This window comes from Helianthus annuus, chromosome 5, assembly GCF_002127325.2.
Source record: "Helianthus annuus cultivar XRQ/B chromosome 5, HanXRQr2.0-SUNRISE, whole genome shotgun sequence".
Lineage (NCBI taxonomy): Eukaryota > Viridiplantae > Streptophyta > Magnoliopsida > Asterales > Asteraceae > Helianthus > Helianthus annuus.
In genome coordinates, this window is record NC_035437.2 from 105,945,550 (window position 1) to 105,965,490 (window position 19,941).

The 19,941-nt window shown below is 37.2% G+C and overlaps 2 protein-coding genes across 6 annotated transcripts; one reads left to right on the plus strand and one right to left on the minus strand.

The window, feature by feature from the left end:
* Nucleotides 1-548: 548 nt before the first annotated feature.
* Nucleotides 549-3,917, minus strand: LOC110941021 (protein disulfide-isomerase LQY1, chloroplastic). Its single transcript, XM_022182623.2, has 5 exons — nucleotides 3,676-3,917; nucleotides 3,513-3,596; nucleotides 2,346-2,397; nucleotides 1,568-1,724; nucleotides 549-817 (listed from the first exon to the last, which is right to left on the minus strand). Exons 1-5 carry the CDS (start codon nucleotides 3,823-3,825, stop codon nucleotides 796-798), a joined length of 465 nt encoding a protein of 154 aa, XP_022038315.1. The 5' UTR covers nucleotides 3,826-3,917; the 3' UTR covers nucleotides 549-795.
* Nucleotides 3,918-4,135: 218 nt separating this feature from the next.
* Nucleotides 4,136-7,322, plus strand: LOC110941019 (replication protein A 70 kDa DNA-binding subunit E). Of its 5 annotated transcripts, none has more exons than XM_035990117.1 (7): nucleotides 4,136-4,371; nucleotides 4,741-4,850; nucleotides 5,581-5,698; nucleotides 6,269-6,429; nucleotides 6,547-6,814; nucleotides 6,911-7,010; nucleotides 7,100-7,322. In XM_035990117.1, the coding sequence occupies exons 4-7, from the start codon at nucleotides 6,277-6,279 to the stop codon at nucleotides 7,281-7,283; spliced, it is 705 nt and encodes a 234-aa protein (XP_035846010.1). In that variant the 5' UTR covers nucleotides 4,136-4,371; nucleotides 4,741-4,850; nucleotides 5,581-5,698; nucleotides 6,269-6,276; the 3' UTR covers nucleotides 7,284-7,322. The 5 variants fall into 5 exon arrangements, with proteins under 5 accessions (XP_035846010.1, XP_022038312.1, XP_035846011.1 ...); XM_022182620.2 differs by having other exon boundaries at nucleotides 4,136-4,339; XM_035990118.1 differs by having other exon boundaries at nucleotides 4,136-4,339; nucleotides 4,746-4,850.
* Nucleotides 7,323-19,941: the final 12,619 nt, after the last annotated feature.

Below are 19,941 nucleotides of genomic sequence, written 5' to 3' on the forward strand. Positions count from 1 at the left end.
ATTGGTGGGATTTACCGAGTATGATGATGATGAACCTTTTTCAAGTCCAAAAATGCAGTGAAAATAACATAAGACATACCTCTAATGGCCACAATGAAAAGCATATACCTACAATAACTAAAATGAAACAATTTTGTTGTTGCTAACTTATGCCAGTTCCCTAAATATTAGCATAATAACCTTAACTTTTTATTAAAATCCAATCAGCAACAGTAAGCGATTTTGACATGTTTAACACATTCTTTGTTACCCATTTCATGTCACTTTTGACCCAGGTAAGATCAAAGTATTAAACTCCAAAACTGGCCCATTCACAATCAAAATTCAAAATTGCCTCGCCTATAGACGTGACCATTATACATGACACATTACATTAGTCTATAACATTCGATCAAATCTTGTGTGTGTGCTCTTGATGATCCAGGCTCACACCTCGGTTTTTCAAAATGGCATGGACCAAGTGAGCAGAAACTTGCTATTATTTTCACGTGATAAATAAGCTCGTGATCTCTACTCAAATACACACACCTAGCGACAACAGAGATGCATATAGAGAACGAACAGTGGTTATTAACTCAACAAGAATGGTCGAGGTTCAGAAAATTTACATAAAAATAAATATAAAAAGAAAAGGATACTATAAAAAAATACAATAACGCGGCTTATAAGGAAGGGAAATATATTGTTATTTCTTTATGAGAAAATGAAGAGACAAAGATGTTCATTCATCTTTACAGTAAATAAGGTTAATTACCCTCTGATTATGATCCAGATGCTGCCCCAAAAACATTTCATCTAATCATCATCCTTGAATTCTCTGGGGATGCAAATCACAATATGTCAATATCCATAAGTTACAACTTGAGGCGGCAAATTTAACCAATATGAGTACATTCAGGTTACATATTATCACCAACGGGTCAAACCAATTAAAAAAAAAAGAAGCCTTCTCATAAAAGAAAGCAGGTGGAAGGTCACCATTGGTGTAAATTTTATGTATAGATGAATAATTGGGCTTAAAGACGGTAGTTTATCTTTGGGATGACGTATAAATAAGACACCCAAGTATTCTACGGTTTTCGTCAAGGCCACTCAAATATTAACACAAGCTTAGAGACCACAAAATATCAATTTGGTTTCGCTTACCGATTCCAACAAAAACAAAACTTGCATAAATATTAAAGAATGACCAAATGCCCAAAAATTTTAAGGCTTTTTTTCACATCGAGATGTATAAAATGCCCCTATATCTACTTTAATTAGTTTCGACAATCCATCTATAGTTGATTATTTCACTAACATTAAGATGCAACTTTATCATTTTACTACTCTATATGTGACAAAAGCTTTAAATAAAGGGACATTTTGTCAATTACAATTTTTTTGACAAGTTGTTTTTCTTATTGGGCGAGCATAAATGAAACCAGATGCTTGGCTGGCCTCGAAAATAATCTTATTTCTTGAATAATACTTGAATGGCTTATATTTATATTATCCTTTTTTTCTTCTGAAAAGTAAATGTTTATCTGCACCATTCAGAAGTAAACAAATTTTGGGTGAGTCGTACCTGCGGTCAAGGTACCGAGGTTGGATACCACTGCCTTGACATGTAGTGCAAGTCAAAGCACCAGCACCATCACAATTTATGCATCTAGAAACTTCTTTCTCTCCACCTCCAAGCTCAACTGTTACATCACCACTTCCTGTGCAAAATCTACATGATTCTGGAAAAGAAAAGGTTGACATCCATCAAAATTAGAATAACCAAATATGCAACAACAAACTAAATGATCATTTCATATCATAAGTTTCAATTTAACTATCCAATTCCTATTCTATCCTAATCTTAGACCATCATCGTCATCATCATCATACTCAGTAAATCCCACCAATAGCAAAGCTAAGGTAGGGTCTGAGGAAGGTAGATGTAGACAGCCTTACCTCTACCCCGTAGGAATAGAGAGGCTGCTTCCAGTGAGACCCCCGGCACGATTGTAGTTTTGTATCAAGCCTTGGACCTAAGACACATAACACTCAAACAATCGGGACAGAGACTGATTGGTGAGTGTACTCCCGTGTCTTTCAGCTATAAACGTCACCACATGATGCATGATTAACCATCCGCCGCTTTTAACGTTATTTTCACGAAATCAGTAAAATAACGTTAAAGTTAGTACCATTTCACTTTTGCCCCCTGAGCGCCCACACATATATACATTATATTTGGAACAAGATAAACTATACTCTATTATTTGGAAACAAGATAAGCTAGACTCTATTATTTGGAAACTTCAACATGTCATATCCTCAAGTTTTTTTTAGAAGAAGGGGGAGTAGCCACTTACGTGCCCCGGTTCCGTTGCAGGGGAAGCATGGCTGTGTGTTCTCTCGTTTTGCCTGCGGTAAATACATTTTTAAAAGAATAGTATACTATATGTACGTAATGCCAATAAGTTTTGTAACTCAATATCTAATGCAGATTGCAGATATTGCTTCAATAGCATCCAGCACAAGTTTCACATATTCAGGTATAAATGTTTCATTAGTGTACAAAAAACAATGTGCAAGACTGTTTGGATGTGTGTTTTTAAATGATTAAATCATTAATGTGTTTTTCAAGTCACAATAAAGTTTTAACACACATCCAGACACCCCCATACATCACTTTAAGACCATGCGTAGTCGTTCAAAAAGGGGGCGTTTTTTGCCCAAACACGCCCCTCGTCGGCCCACCGGGGTGTTTTTTTCAACAAAATTGGTTTTAGCGTGCTTTTTTTCCACGCCCTGGTTCATTAGTTTTGACCAATCACCCTTGATCTTCCTTTTGTTTGTCCAATAAGATTTTTTGATGGATTTTTTATTTAATTTTATTACACCTCTTTTAACATAATGCCCTAAATCCCCGCTGCACCCATTTTAAAAAACGCCCCATTGCTGACTGGAATGCCACATGTCGCAAAATGCCCAAGGGTAAGAGCATTACCACTACACATGGTCTAAGACCATGCATAGTGGGCATGATCCACCCTTGGGCGTTTTGCGCCATGTGGCAGCCCAGTCAGCAATGGGGCATTATGGGGCGTTTTCTAAAATGGGTGTAGTGGGGATATGGGGATTGAGGGGCATTATTTTTGTAACAAAATAAAATAAAAAAGAACATTTAAAAAATCTTATTGGACAAAAAACGGAAGCTCAAATGTGATTGGTCAATTCTTCCCCCATTTGGCGTGATTTAAACCACGCTGCACCAATTTTTTCCGAAAAAAACGCCATATAACGCCGAGGGGGGTGGGAATCGGGCGAGATTGGGCGTGTTTGGTAGAAGATTTTGAAAAAAACCACGCCAACTACGGGTGGTCTAAGAATCAATCATCTATAAATTCTTATGTAATCCTAATAATATTTAGGCTTTTCACCTACAATAACTTTGATACATTTTCATTAACTAATCAAAGCAAACACAATTAGGATAGGGAAAACTGAAGAGCAAAGTTAAAACAACAACAACATACAGCACTATCAATCTGTGTTTCGTAGAAAATGGGAATGCCGAGTCCAACCGCAACACTCACCACTCCAACCGCAACAGCCACCACCTGTGGCCACCAACGATTCTCAAACTAATTACTCAAAATCATAACATTTTGCTATAAAAACAAAATATGGAAGACAAACCGTGTTCTGATCGAGCTCAGCTTTAATGCGGTGAGAAAACCGTTGATTTCGGAAGGAAAGCGAGTGAAGTTGAGAAGATGAAGATGAAGATGAAGAAAGCTTCAATGGCGGATAGAGGAAGGGAGAACGAAGAGAAGTTGCGGATGACATTGTTTGGTGAGTTCTTTCTCTATCTCAGAGATCAACCATCACAATTCACAGTAGAATCTGGAGTTTGGATCATGTGGGGTCGCTACATTTTTCAACCAGAACCTCACAGGGTTTGGGGATATAATAATAATAATAATCTATTTCTATTATATATAATAAACAAAAAAAAAATTGAGACACTTGGCACAATATAATACTAGGGCTTCCTAGATGTGGTTTTGACGGAAAACTGAATGGGTATTCTTTTGACATATAATGAAGCCCCGTTTAATATCCGGATCCGCTAATTCGGATCCGTATATATATATGTTATAAAAAAATTAATATTTCCAATCTTCATATGTTGTCCGCCTCCAACCATCCAATTTCAAACCCTAATTTCTCATAGAGAACAACAATCAATCCCAAAAATGTTGAGACACGCTTCTAAGAGAATCACAGGGTCAGGATTAGCCCCGAGACGGTGGTCTTCACCGGCGGCGAACCGGTTTTATCACGAGAGGGTTGTGAACAAGTAAATTCTCTAAATCTTTGATGTTTGAAGGGGTAATTGAATCGTATTATATCTAGAGAAAACCTTTAATTTTTATCTTACTCGCACATGGAACTCCATCTCTTCAACCACATCAATCCATTCTAGGGTTTTATTAACCAGATCTGTATTTGTTTTTAGCATTTTGAGGAATTTGTTAGGTTGGTATATGATTAAGGATAATCTCTCTATTTTGAATTGATTTGTAGAAGTTATAAGCTAGGATGAATGGTAAATCGGTAATCCATTTTAACTAATTTATATCTGAGTTATGCTTCATTTTAATCTCTGGATTTTACTAACCAGATCTGTATTTTAATTAATTTATATATGAGTTATGCTTCATTATATCTGAGTTATGCTTCATGTTTTTCATATGTAAGAGAAGAGGCCTCCATGGAAGGGTAAGTGTTCCAGTTATGTTCTTGCAGAGACGGTAATGACAGTGCACAAGCCATCAATGCACAGACGGTCACCAACTTTGGTGATAAAAGTAAGTGTTTCAGTTATGTTCTTGCAGAGACGGTGATGAATGTGTTATATCTATTATCTATCTATTATGTATTATAATAATAATAATAAAAACAATTTGGAGTTGTGGCGTGGGTTGCAGCCAATTACAGATCCGGCCATTTTAATTAGTATGCACACGTATTGTAGAATTCAAATCGTGTTTGTAGTCTTGTAGTAAAAAAAGAAACTATGAATCCTATACACGGTTACTCTTTTACACTGGACTTTAGACCATGTGTTTCGCTAAACATATGAAAAACGTATGGTCTGGTCTAATGGATTTGGTTATGTGTTTTGTGGTATCTCAAAGAAAATAAAGATTTTTAAGATTGCGTCAATTTTACATTATTCTACTCATGTTAATTATTATGTGGTTGAATAGATGAACAAACTAAAGCTTAGATATTAGCGAAGATATTCTAGAAGGTTATAAAGTATATTTATTTACATAGGATTCTGTTTTTATAAGTTTTTTTAAGATCTGCTTTATGATATTAGCTAATATTTTGTGGTGCATTATAACTTTTCCATCATTTGCTTTTGATATAACCATTGATTCATATGAAAGTATCATAAAGCTACTAAATATAAAAAAAATCTATTATGTTTGTAATTGTATATTTTGACCCTGAAATTTAATTTAACTTTTTATTTATTTGATTTTCATTTGTACTTTCATTATAAATTTATATTGCTCAACCCGTGTTTAGTTTAACCCGGAATGCATGAATAACCCGGAATTTCGAGTGGTGGTGTTTGTTTTGTCATCTGGATTGTCGCAGTTGCACATGGAAGTTCTCTTTTTTGGTTCTTCACCAAATTGAATATGTAAGTTTATAGTAATTCTTTTATGGAAAATACAAAGTATAACTATATTCGTGATTACCAGTAGTTCTAAAGCTACGAAAAACTTCATATTAATCGATTAGTTTGACCTTTTTAAATAATTTTGAATTTCAAAGTTAATAAATAAAATCTTAATCAAATTCGAATCCTTATTTTGGTAAATTATCAATTATCAATTATCAATTATCAATTATTATTGATAATAAATAAAAACTTAATCAAATTCGAATAATTTTTAAATAATTTTGATTACCAGTATTTCTTCTATAATTATCAATTATTACTGATAATAAATTGATTTAACTTATAAGGGATTCAAAATTCAAAATTCAAAATTGATTTAACTAATAACAATTTCGGATTTTTATTTTTGGTAATCAAACCTGTACCATTCTCAAAATTTTAATTTAGGTAACTTTAAAATTTTAAATTTCACCTATTTTAGTTTGTATAACTACTTAAAATAACTCCCCTACTTTTTATTATATATACATGTTCCAAAACCTCATCCTCAAACACGGTTTGAATTTCTTAAATATGTTGAAATATCAGTTTTCAATATGGAACCTCAAAACATAACCATGTTGAACAATCTCAATCCTTTGTCAAACAACTATACGCTAAAGTTAAAGATCGTTTCCCTTTGGAGGAAAATGATGCATGGCTGTCCGACTGAAACTTATCATGTCGACATGATATGCATGGATGAAGAGGTACGATTTATCAAGTTTTACTATATTGTTATTATATTATGTATTAAGTATTAAGTATGGGTCTTCATCTCTTTAATTTTTTTTATTTAATAATTAATTTTTATTGAGATTTTGTAGGGTCACCAGATTCAGGCTAGCTGTATGCATAGGATTTTGCCAAGTCTTCAGGACCACTTCAAGCTGGATGAATGTCTTCTGATAACCAGACCATCACTTGCACCCAACAATTCAACCTACAACTACATCAAAAATAATCAGAAGTTAACTTTCAGTTTTTTCACCCAGATTCAAAAAAGTCAAGATTGGAACGGGCCTAAGTATAACTTTAGTTTTGTGAATTTCAAGGACGTTGTCCAAAATCGAATTGAAGTTAATACCACTGTTGGTATGTCATTTAATTCAGCATGTTTTAAGAATTTCGTGATATTTCTTTTTGTTTTATTATTATTATTCATAATTGACACTTATTTTTTGTTTATAGACTTTATAGGATATGTTGAGGTTTGTTTCAATCTAGAAGACACCACTAAAAAGGATGGTACGAAAGGGAAGAGATTGAATGTTAAGCTTAAAGATCTTGAGTGAGTTCTTTGCTTAATCATTTATTTATTTCGATATATTGTATAAATGATATGTATTTTACGTATACTTTCATTTGTTCCATCTTTAGGAACCAGCAGATTATTGGTACACTGTGGGATGAATTTGCAATTCGGATGCATGCCCACTTCAATGCTGAAAACCGAGAGAAGTATGTTGTGATGGTTGTTCATTTCGATATGTTGTTAATCTTTAAAAGAGATTTTTGGCAACTTATGATATATAATTTTTGCTTTCTTTCCGTTGACTTTTAACTTTCGTCCTGTTATATTAATGTTACCTGTTGGTTTATTTTGTATTTGTTCAACAAGTTCTTATATTCTTGTGTTTTTTTATGTATTTCAACATTTTGTCTTAAAATTTAATGAAATAATATGTTCAATTTTAATAAAAATACAAGTTTTTTAACTAATAAAATTAAACTATCCGCGAAGCAGTCGCGGGTGATAACCTAGAAATTTAATAAACAATTTAGTTGACTCATAATTCACAACATTGTTACATAATGAATAAACAGGGCCCTAAACGAATCAAACATCATGAACTTTTTAGTGTGAAGTTCGTTTGTGTTCGTTTATAATAAACAAACGAACATGAATGATAAATTTCGTTCGTGTAGTTAAATGAACAAATACGAACAGAGGCCGCGTTCGTTCATTTATGTTCGTGAACGTTCGGTAACGTGTTTGTTTGTGTTCGATATTTCATTAGTATATTTTTAGTTTTTATATTTTATTTAGATAATTCAAAATTACGAAATTAAATATTTAATAATTTTCAGTGTATTATATATTTTGTAAACAAACGCTTGCTTGTTTACATTTGTGTTCATGAACGTCCGTTTCTGTTCCTTGCCTAAAATTAACAAACAAACACAAACGAACACGAACAAGTTCATTTCCTTAACAAACGAACACGAACACAAAATCTCATTCAGTAAGTGTTCATGAACAGTTTGTGAACACATATATTTCTTAACAAACGAACATGAACAATGTCTTGTTCGTGTTCGTTTACAGCCCTAGGAATAAATGTCAGGATAAATTACACTTTGTCCTATATATTTTAACTTCAATAATTACAGTCAAAGTCTTTTATTTGTAAAATTTATTACACTATGCATCCTTTAGCATTAACCATATTAAATTTTTCGGTTATAAGCATGGTATGTGACTTGTATATAAGGGTAGGTTAGTAATTTTACTAATATATTTAAAATATATCTCTCTAATTGTAACGCTCTGCTTCTTCGTATTTTCCATAATTAGAAAGCGTTGTTTGTATTTCTATTTTTGGAAGTCTTGTTTCTTGTAATCGTCTTTTCGTTGTAATCATTGTAAAATCCGAGAATTGGATCATAATAAAATTCGTATTTCTTTACATTCATGTTATACACACTTCATGCATGTTCATACGTTCGATTGATTAAACATGTGTTACTTTATTCATGATTCATGCCAAATACGTTAAACTTACAAACACGTGACTTATATACTTAATTTATGCGAATACGATACTTAATCTCGACAAACACACTTGTTTATACTTGTTTTGTATGTGTTTTATGATTTAATTACATTACATACCTTTACTTATGATACTTTACATTTAAAACTCCCTAAATCAGCTCAAAACAATAACATCTGAAACTACAAGGACTATACATGTCAAAAAATCAAACAATTTACCAAATATGAGGGCTCGCCAGCCGCGACCCCCTCCCCCCTTCTCGGTCGCGCCCCGCGAGGGTGGCAGATTCGTAGAAAACAACCAGCAGCTACGGGATTGGGTGAATTGTTGTGTTTTATTTGTGTTTCTTGCATTAAATGGCCACCAACCTCAACCCTAATTCATTCCCTACAAAATCCAAGTCTCCTCCACACATTTTTCACTTTGCAAACTCACTAATCTCACTCTCAAACACTCTAATTCAGCTGGAAATAAGTAGCAAAGACAGAAGTATACCAAGTTACAAAAGTGAGCCTAACTTCACTTCTACTTCATCGTTTTCACTCATTCCTTCTCCTTTGCACTTGGAACAACCTTAGGTGTGTTTCCACATGTTTTCCATGGAAAACCAAGGCTGGAACATCAACCAAATAAGGTGAAAAGTGCAAGGAAACTTCTTGTTTTGATTAAACACTTGTTAAACTTACTTGAACTTGAGATTTCTCAACACATTCCTATGTCCTTATGCCACTAATCAAGACCATGATTATGTGAGCTTAAAAACAAGGTTGTGACATGTAATCCAGATGTTTAATCCTCAAAAAACTTTATGTTTTAATAGGATTTTAACCCACAAGTGATGAACAAGTCTTAGACTTGAAGTTGTGTGATTATATGGTTAGCTTGGGCTATCCTACCTTCAAATCCACACATCACTTGATGTTTTCTTAGTTAGCTAGTATGTATTTCATTTCCTTAATGTATATTCATGACCATCCTTGTTGTCTTATGACAACTTCTGCCTTGGTGAATACAAAAGAGGTTCCTAAATGGAAGAATTATCTTCCTACCTCATGCATGACTTATATGATGTTCTTGTTGTATTATTGGACTAGAAACTTATAATATATACTATATAAAATATATAATATCCAAGTAACCAAACCTTTGATGATGACGTAATGGTCATTTGTCAAAATGTTAAGTTACATCATCTAAGACCTTAATAACTTGTTATGATTCTAATGGGTATTTTAACCCATGAAAACATTCTAACCCTTATGTGCTAGATGATTATTTTCTCATATGCCTACTTTTCATGTACTTTAAAACTCCGAATCCTTAATCCTCCGTTAATATCCAATACTCATATACCTATGTTTCTTCGTATAGAAGGACTTGGTGCTCCATCCTAATCAACCAACCAACCCTCGCGGAATTACCAAATAGAAAGCTTGCAAAACCGTGAGTATACTTGATCCCATTTTACTTTTAAACACTTTGGGTGCAACATGTATCTTATACAAAACACGCAACACTTCGACTATTTTAATCACACTCTATCCACGTTTAAACATGAAACTATATGATACTTGTTAATCTCATATGCTATGTAAACTTTTGTGTCAATATATGCTCATTAACTTTGCTAGCCTACCTTAACAATTATAGCACTATAGGATTAATGCACCGCCCATTAGTCTTGGGGTATTGTTAAGTTAAACATGTTAACCTCCCTCTAGTCTCTTGGGAAAGGCAAATTTGCGTTGTATACTCGGGTTTGAACGTATAGTACACCGTTTCAGCATATTAGTAACTTGCATATTATTATTCCTGTTGGATATGAGCACGTTAAACATTTTTATCCTATATTATGCTATGTATAAAACTTGTATACTCGCCAACTTTTTGTTGATCATATTTTGATACATGTTGCAGGTTGATAGACGAGATGATGCTAAGTGAAGAAACGAGATTTAGGTGGACTTAGAAACACACCTAGATTAAACAATTATTTTGATGTTATGTTTGAAACAATGTTGTTCTTGTTTGAATTTTGTATGACACTTTTAGTATTGCTATGAAATTGAATTTACATTATATTGTCACATAGTGTTTTGACGCTTTGAGCGATTTGTTCGTCTCATCTCAATGTTTCCGCCATCGGTTGGGGTGTGACACTAACCAACCCCCACCCCCACCCCCACCACCACTGTGACAGCTACCACTACCATTAAATCCACCACCACCGACGAACCCCACCACCACCAAATCCAATTATCTCCAGTGAAGCACTACCATTCTTTACAAATTTTGCCCGTCGTTCAATGACATACCGTGAATAGGAAGTGTTGATACAAACCAACTTGGCTGACTTTTAAACCACAACAGACACGGTTGGCTTGTACTTGCAAGAACTTTACCATCACCAGAGATAATGCATCCTTGATGTGTGCAAAATGCAACATATAAATCACATCAATTAAGGCATAAAACTAAACCTTTTTAAGTACTAATGTTGGAAAAAGAGTGTTTTTGTCTTCCTTTTGTATTTTCAGGATGAAATGAGCTCAAATTCACAAAAGAAGCAAAAAGACAACTAATTCTAGCATAAATACAAGAAAGGAATAAAAGTAGACTGCCCGGACCCTCAACAGCATCCTCCAAAGCAAAGAAGAGAAAACAGAAGCCTGAACACGCCCCGTGCTCAGCCAGCACGGGGCCGTGCCCAAGAAGCAGCATAAAAGACAAACTTGTAGAAGCTTCCATTGCCCACCACGGGGCCGTGTCCAGTGAGCACGGGGGCGTGGTGAAAGTACAGCAGGCGCATTAATTGTAATTGCGAATTACAATTAATGAGGAGAGAGAGTGTCAGACGGGCATGGGGGCGTGTCCAGCGGACACGGGGCCGTGCCCAGCCTTCTGTTCAGCCTATAAATAGGGGTGCTTGGTTTCATTCCATCTCATCCCTTGGCACACCACCTCTCTCACACTTCATCCACCACCCGCCACCACCATAACACCATCATCCACCACCATCATCCATTGTCCATCGTAGAGTGTGTGTGAGTCGTCTCGGGATCCAAGATTGATCGTAAGAGTTCTTGACAATCAAGGCCATGTTTGCCTAAGTCTCTTACATCACTTGGTGAAGACAAGTGTTTAGTATAATACTTTTTATTTTTAATCTTTTGCACTTTTTATTTGGTTTTGTATTAATGACTTTAATAACTAGTTGCTTATGTTGAAGGTGATCTTTCCTTATCGTTTGTCTGTGGTGTCTTGGCATTATTTTACTGTCTATATAAAATAAAAGATTTTCACCATTCATATCTCCACGGTCTATATGGAGGTATGTTGACTACCTGGTCGGGGGTTAAGGGAACAGTTTGGTAAGGGTCTTGCCCTTGTTCAGCGTTTAGAGGTCCTGCTTGGGACCTGGGTCAAATTTAGTAGGATCTCCTTCAATGCCCATAGGTATTGGATGGCGGGGATCCAAACTCTATGACCCCCTCATAAGTTAACTACTATTAATACTATAACCCGGCTATTTAGGACTGTATCCCTGCTGACTCAGACTACTTAGTCGAGGGTAACGTCACCGCCAAAAGCGGGGCCTACCATAATTTGCATTAATAACTTAATTCATTATCTTCCAATAATCCGACCCTTTAGGATTGTATCCTTGCTGACTCAAACTACTGGGTTGAGGGTAACGTCGCCTTCAAAAGAGGGGCCTACTACAATAACTAAGATAATCTCTTAAACAAGTGCAAAAGTGCGAAAATAATCAAAGGTTATACTAATACACGAGTCGGATCCAAGAGATTCATCTTGTCTATCTGTTTTTATTTTTATTTTATTTTTCAGCATTTAGTTAGTTTTTATTTTCTTAGTTTAAAACATTTTTCTCACTTTTTGATTTGATTAGACGTTGAGGATAAACCGGTATTAAAAGCTCTTGTGTCCTTGGACGACCTCGGTATCTTACCAACACTATACTACGTCCACGATGGGTGCACTTGCCCATATGTGTGTTTAGTGTTAGTGAATATCGTGTTTTTATAAATTTAAAACTTGGCTAAAAGTGTAAAAAGGGCTTAATTATACATCTAAATTATATATACACCAACACACATCAAGTTTTTGGCGCCGTTGCCGGGGACACAAGGATTTTAAGAAAGTTAGGAATCAACGGCCTAATCATATTTTTATTTTTCTTTTTAATTTTTAGGATTTTTCTTAGTTTTTCAGCTTCTGCAGAGCTCAGCACGGGCCGTGCCCGCTGAACACGCCCCCGTGCTCAATCATTGGAACTGGCAATCCTGTTTTAAGTCAGACAGTAAGCTGAACACGAGGCCGTGTCCACTCAACACGCCCCCGTGCCCAAGATTCTCTTACTGAAAACAGAACCGTTAGATCCCGGCGGTTGGTAATTTCTGACACAAACATGAGTGATAGTAATTCTTTTTACTTTCGGAACTCTTATGGTACGTGGTGTCGATTATGTGGAGGCGAACATGAAGAATTAAAATGTTATTTTCTAAATTATAGGCCCCACTATATAGACCCACCGATTCCTTATAACCTTAAGAGGGGCGAAAGTAAAAATAAGCACTATCTCTCCCTCGAATGCGCCCAGCCAGATATTCTAGGGGAAATGCTCCTTGACGAGTTATTTCAACTAGAAGAACTAATTCTAAATTGGTCAAAGGAACTTAGGAAGGATTTTATTGATCCGCCCCAAGACGATGACCATGAGGAAATGTTGGAACCGCATTCCGACAACCTCGTTGCTCCCGAAAATACCTTCATACCTAGAAAAGACTTGGACGGTAGTCGTCCCTGTGCCGATTGTGCCGTGAAGGACTCTCCATCGACTTCGTTCGGTGCATACATAGACCTGAGCGATTCGGCATACACCTTCTTTAACGAGAGCCCGGAAAAGGGTTGGACTTGTCCACCTAGAATGAAAATAGGAATTACCCTCACCGATAACCTCTTGCGTTCTCGCCTTAGTATAGGACAATTAAGGTATCTTAGGCACTTTGGGGTTGTCCCAACCAATCAAGAGCCACCCGATAACAGATAAGTTCCATAAAAAACTAGACAACTTCATAAAAATATAGAGACCACTCGACACGGGGCCGTGTCCAGCCAACACGCCCCCGTGTTCACCAAAAGATTCCCTTCTGATCAGAACGTCAGAATACGGACAAACTGTGTCAGAATTTCATCTGCACACGGGGCCGTGTCCAGCGAACACGAGGCCGTGTCCAGAAGGCTGTCGTTTTCTATAAATGCAGCCAAGAATTCTGCACATTTGGACCAACTTGGGACAGAGATTTGAATGAATCTTCTCTCAAACAATCCTAGGTAAGTCTAAAAGAAGGTTCCAACAACCCATCTTGTCCTTTCCTCTTCTAGCCATTTCCTTCTTTTTCATCTTTCTCCAAGAACTACCATCAAAAGTTTGAATTCTTCAACCTTTGTGGTAGGAAACAATGAGTTTTGTTCATGGAATCTTGGTAAAAACATGTTGTGTAACAATGTTTAAAGTTATTAATGTCCAAAAAGCCTACATAAATTCAGAAAATAACTTAAAAGCCCAAGATTCCTTGCTTCAAAATTCTGCAGAAAGATGAACACGGGGTCGTGCTCAATGAGCACGGGGCCGTGTCCAGATACTGTTTCATCACATAAACTGTTTTTCGGTTTATTTTTCGTAGAATGGCGAGTGAAAATAGCGAAACATCATCCGTTCATTCATCAAACAGCCGAAGGGGAAGAAGGCCCTCCGTTGAAGCTACGCTTGTGCACTATGTGATAGCATTGAGGGAAGCTCTCGACGAAATGACGTCAGTAGAGGAGGTCCTGATTGACCGTATTAACGATCTTACGGTGGGACTCGAAAGGAGCTTCCAAGAAATTAACCTCTTGCACCAGAGGTTAAATATTCTTGTAGCACCCCCGATGGAACCAATCCTTCCACAACAGGACTGGAACTTGGCACTCGGGGTTAACAACCCTACCGGGTGGGAAGACTTTCCCACGGAACCTCCCATGGAACACCCACAAGAAATTCCAGCGGAAATCGAAACTCCTTAAACTAATGCAAATGAGCCCTCTTTTCTCCTTCCAAGGGAGGTGGAGGAGTGGCTCGCCGACATATGAGGAGGACCACGCCCGGAAGAAGGAGTTTCTAAAAGTCTTATCTAACCAAGATTAGTAGCTTCTTGGAAATTTTGCTAATTAAAATAAAACATAGGGCTAGAACTCCATGGTTTAATATTTATGTATTTTCATCTTTAGTTTTATGTTATGTCTCTCTATGTTTGCAATGATATGATGGTTTCTAAGATTGATGGTTATTGATGAATAAAACACACTTATGGTGGTAATGGATGAAAAAGGGAACGAGAAAAATGGCCCCATGCACAAAGAACAGAGCAACCCGACACAAATCTCCATCACAGAAGGCTCAACACGGGCCGTGCCCAACCAACACGGCCCCGTGCTGAGCCACCTGCAGAAAAACGCCCAGTTCAGGTAACTGGACACGGGCCGTGTTCAACGGACACGCCCCCGTGTCCACGCTTCTGTCTCATTTCTTTAATTTCTGTTACTGGCACCTGACCACGGGGCCGTGCCCGGTCACCACGGGGCCGTGTCCAGGCTGCCAGTAACATAAATCTTTGCTTTTTAACACCACACCACACATCCAATCAACCTAAAAGTTTATTTTTGGGACACATTGAGGACAATGTGTAATTTAAGTGTGGGGGGGAAGCTAACACTTTGAAATTTTGCAAGTCCTAACAACAAGCCTTACACAAAACTCTATTGGAACCGCTAAAACACCCAAATTTTTTCAAAAATCCTTTCATTTTTACTTTACTAAAGTTTAAGTTAGGAATCACAAGATCAATAAGGTTATATTTTTATAAAATTTACAACCGAAAGCGTCGTGATACAAGAACCAACATAAGAAAATTACGAAACGGCATAACAAGTCTAGTTAAAATTTAATTATATATACTTGATCACATTAAAAACCCATTCCCACAAAAGTGAGTTTTGAGCCTTTATTGAGCATACAAATTTACATCTTTAGACTAAATGCTCATTTTTCGTTTCTTGTGTGAATAGCCGCTTGGTTCTTACAACTCTAGAACTTGCCACGACGATTCATTCCCGGTCCTTACCAACTTAAACCCAAGTAAGTAAATGATGGAGGCATTAGGACTAACCATTTTTCTTTCTACACCATTATTTTTCAATTTTTTACCACCTACCCAAAATCCCCCTAGTTAACCCCTTTGAGCCTAAACCTTTCATTTCATTACCCTAAAAACCTTTTTACCCACCAAAAACCTTTTTATTTTTCACCCCTTATTTTAGTAACAAAGCTCGGTTTTTCGCAAGCTCGTTCTTTTATGTGACTAATATATATATATATATATATATGAGGATGAAGTTAAAAATAAACAAAGCTATACAAACAAAAGCTTGTTTGGAGGAATACTTCAAAATAAAAAGTCACTAAATTTTTTTTTCGAAAACCGACGCTTTTTACGCTTTTCGCCCTTTTACTAACCACTAACCCAACCACCCACCTTTAGCCTAAGCCTAACCCTTCACCCAAAAAGTTCTCTGGATATTTACGAAGGTAAAAAGTTAAAAAGGAGGAGGATTGATTGCTTGGCAAGCCTATGGAAGGTGTGAGTTCCATGCCGCTCTCGAGTGATTCATTAAAAATACACCTACGGCCGAGTGTTGAGTGATTTATCCCGTGAGGTATGTGAACTTGTATATAAATAAAATTTTAAAAAAGGCATGTTATGCCCAAATAAGTAATTTATCCTATGAGACGTTCTCAATAAATCATAACGAATACAATTGTGAATAAATAAAAATAAAACCTAAAAAGATCTTGGATTCCCGACACTCTATGACAAGCCAAAAACTTTCTCTTCTACCTATTCCATTTGGGAGTATAAGCCACATTTTAAAGAGTTTTGCTTGAGGACAAGCAAAAATTCAAGTGTGGGGGTATTTGATGTGTGTAAAATGCAACATATAAATCACATCAATTAAGGCATAAAACTAACCCTTTTTAAGTACTAATGTTGGAAAAAGAGTGTTTTTGTCTTCCTTTTGTATTTTCAGGATGAAATGAGCTCAAATTCACAAAAGAAGCAAAAAGACAACTAATTCTAGCATAAATACAAGAAAAGGAATAAAAGTAGACTGCCCGGACCCTCAACGGCATCCTCCAAAGCAAAGAAGAGAAAACAGAAGCCTGAACACGCCCCGTGCTCAGCCAGCACGGGGCCGTGCCCAAGAAGCAGCATAAAAGACAAACTTGTAGAAGCTTCCATTGCCCACCACGGGGCCGTGTCCAGTGAGCACGAGGGCATGGTGAAAGTACAGCAGGCGCATTAATTGTAATTGCGAATTACAATTAGTGAGGAGAGAGAGTGTCAGACGGGCACGGGGGCGTGTCCAGCGGACACGGGGCCGTGCCCAGGCTTCTGTTCAGCCTATAAATAGGGGTGCTTGGTTTCATTCCATCTCATCCCTTGGCACACCACCTCTCTCACACTTCATCCACCACCCGCCACCACCATAACACCATCATCCACCACCATCATCCATTGTCCATCGTAGAGTGTGTGTGAGTCGTCTCGGGATCCAAGATTGATCGTAAGAGTTCTTGACAATCAAGGCCATGTTTGCCTAAGTCTCTTACATCACTTGGTGAAGACAAGTGTTTAGTATAATACTTTTTATTTTTAATATTTTGCACTTTTTATTTGGTTTTGTATTAATGACTTTAATAACTAGTTGCTTATGTTGAAGGTGATCTTTCCTTATCGTTTGTCTGTGGTGTCTTGGCATTATTTTACTGTCTATATAAAATAAAAGATTTTCACCATTCATATCTCCACGGTCTATATGGAGGTATGTTGACTACCTGGTCGGGGGTTAAGGGAACGGTTTGGTAAGGGTCTTGCCCTTGTTCAGCGTTTAGAGGTCCTGCTTGGGACCTGGGTCAAATTTAGTAGGATCTCCTTCAATGCCCATAGGTATTGGATGGCGGGGATCCAAACTCTTTGACCCCCTCATAAGTTAACTACTATTAATACTATAACCCGGCTATTTAGGACTGTATCCCTGCTGACTCAGACTACTTAGTCGAGGGTAACGTCACCGCCAAAAGCGGGGCCTACCATAATTTGCATTAATAAATTAATTCATTATCTTCCAATAATCCGACCCTTTAGGATTGTATCCTTGCTGACTCAAACTACTGGGTTGAGGGTAACGTCGCCTTCAAAAGAGGGGCCTACTACAATAACTAAGATAATCTCTTAAACAAGTGTAAAAGTGCGAAAATAATCAAAGGTTATACTAATACACGAGTCGGATCCAAGAGATTCATCTTGTCTATCTGTTTTTATTTTTATTTTATTTTTTAGCATTTAGTTAGTTTTTATTTTCTTAGTTTAAAACATTTTTCTCACTTTTTGATTTGATTAGACGTTGAGGATAAACCGGTATTAAAAGCTCTTGTGTCCTTGGACGACCTCGGTATCTTACCAACACTATACTACGTCCACGATGGGTGCACTTGCCCATATGTGTGTTTAGTGTTAGTGAATATCGTGTTTTTATAAATTTAAAACTTGGCTAAAAGTGTAAAAAGGGCTTAATTATACATCTAAATTATATATACACCAACACACATCAAGTTTTTGGCGCCGTTGCCGGGGACACAAGGATTTTAAGAAAGTTAGGAATCAACGGCCTAATCATATTTTTATTTTTCTTTTTAATTTTTAGGATTTTTCTTAGTTTTTCAGCTTCTGCAGAGCTCAGCATGGGCCGTGCCCACTGAACACGCCCCCGTGCTCAATCATTGGAACTGGCAATCCTGTTTTAAGTCAGACAGTAAGCTGAACACGAGGCCGTGTCCACTCAACACGCCCCCGTGCCCAAGATTCTCTTACTGAAAACAGAACCGTTAGATCCCGGCGGTTGGTAATTTCTGACACAAACATGAGTGATAGTAATTCTTTTTACTTTCGGAACTCTTATGGTACGTGGTGTCGATTATGTGGAGGCGAACATGAAGAATTAAAATGTTATTTTCTAAATTATAGGCCCCACTATATAGACCCACCGATTCCTTATAACCTTAAGAGGGGCGAAAGTAAAAATAAGCACTATCTCTCCCTCGAATGCGCCCAGCCAGATATTCTAGGGGAAATGCTCCTTGACGAGTTATTTCAACTAGAAGAACTAATTCTAAATTGGTCAAAGGAACTTAGGAAGGATTTTATTGATCCGCCCCAAGACGATGACCATGAGGAAATGTTGGAACCGCATTCCGACAACCTCGTTGCTCCCGAAAATACCTTCATACCTAGAAAAGACTTGGACGGTAGTCGTCCCTGTGCCGATTGTGCCGTGAAGGACTCTCCATCGACTTCGTTCGGTGCATACATAGACCTGAGCGATTCGGCATACACCTTCTTTAACGAGAGCCCGGAAAAGGGTTGGACTTGTCCACCTAGAATGAAAATAGGAATTACCCTCACCGATAACCTCTTGCGTTCTCGCCTTAGTATAGGACAATTAAGGTATCTTAGGCACTTTGGGGTTGTCAAAACCAATCAAGAGCCACCCGATAACAGATAAGTTCCATAAAAAACTAGACAACTTCATAAAAATATAGAGACCACTCGACACGAGGCCGTGTCCAGCCAACACGCCCCCGTGTTCACCAAAAGATTCCCTTCTGATCAGAACGTCAGAATACGGACAAACTGTGTCAGAATTTCATCTGCACACGGGGCCGTGTCCAGCGAACACGGGGCCGTGTCCAGAAGGCTGTCGTTTTCTATAAATGCAGCCAAGAATTCTGCACATTTGGACCAACTTGGGACAGAGATTTGAAGGAATCTTCTCTCAAACAATCTTAGGTAAGTCTAAAAGAAGGTTCCAACAACCCATCTTGTCCTTTCCTCTTCTAGCCATTTCCTTCTTTTTCATCTTTCTCCAAGAACTACCATCAAAAGTTTGAATTCTTCAACCTTTGTGGTAGGAAACAATGAGTTTTGTTCATGGAATCTTGGTAAAAACATGTTGTGCAACAATGTTTAAAGTTATTAATGTCCAAAAAGCCTACATAAATTCAGAAAATAACTTAAAAGCCCAAGATTCCTTGCTTCAAAATTCTGCAGAAAGATGAACACGGGGCCGTGCTCAATGAGCACGGGGCCGTGTCCAGATACTGTTTCATCACATAAACTGTTTTTCGGTTTATTTTTCGTAGAATGGCGAGTGAAAATAGCGAAACATCATCCGTTCATTCATCAAACAGCCGAAGGGGAAGAAGGCCCTCCGTTGAAGCTACGCTTGTGCACTATGTGATAGCATTGAGGGAAGCTCTCGACG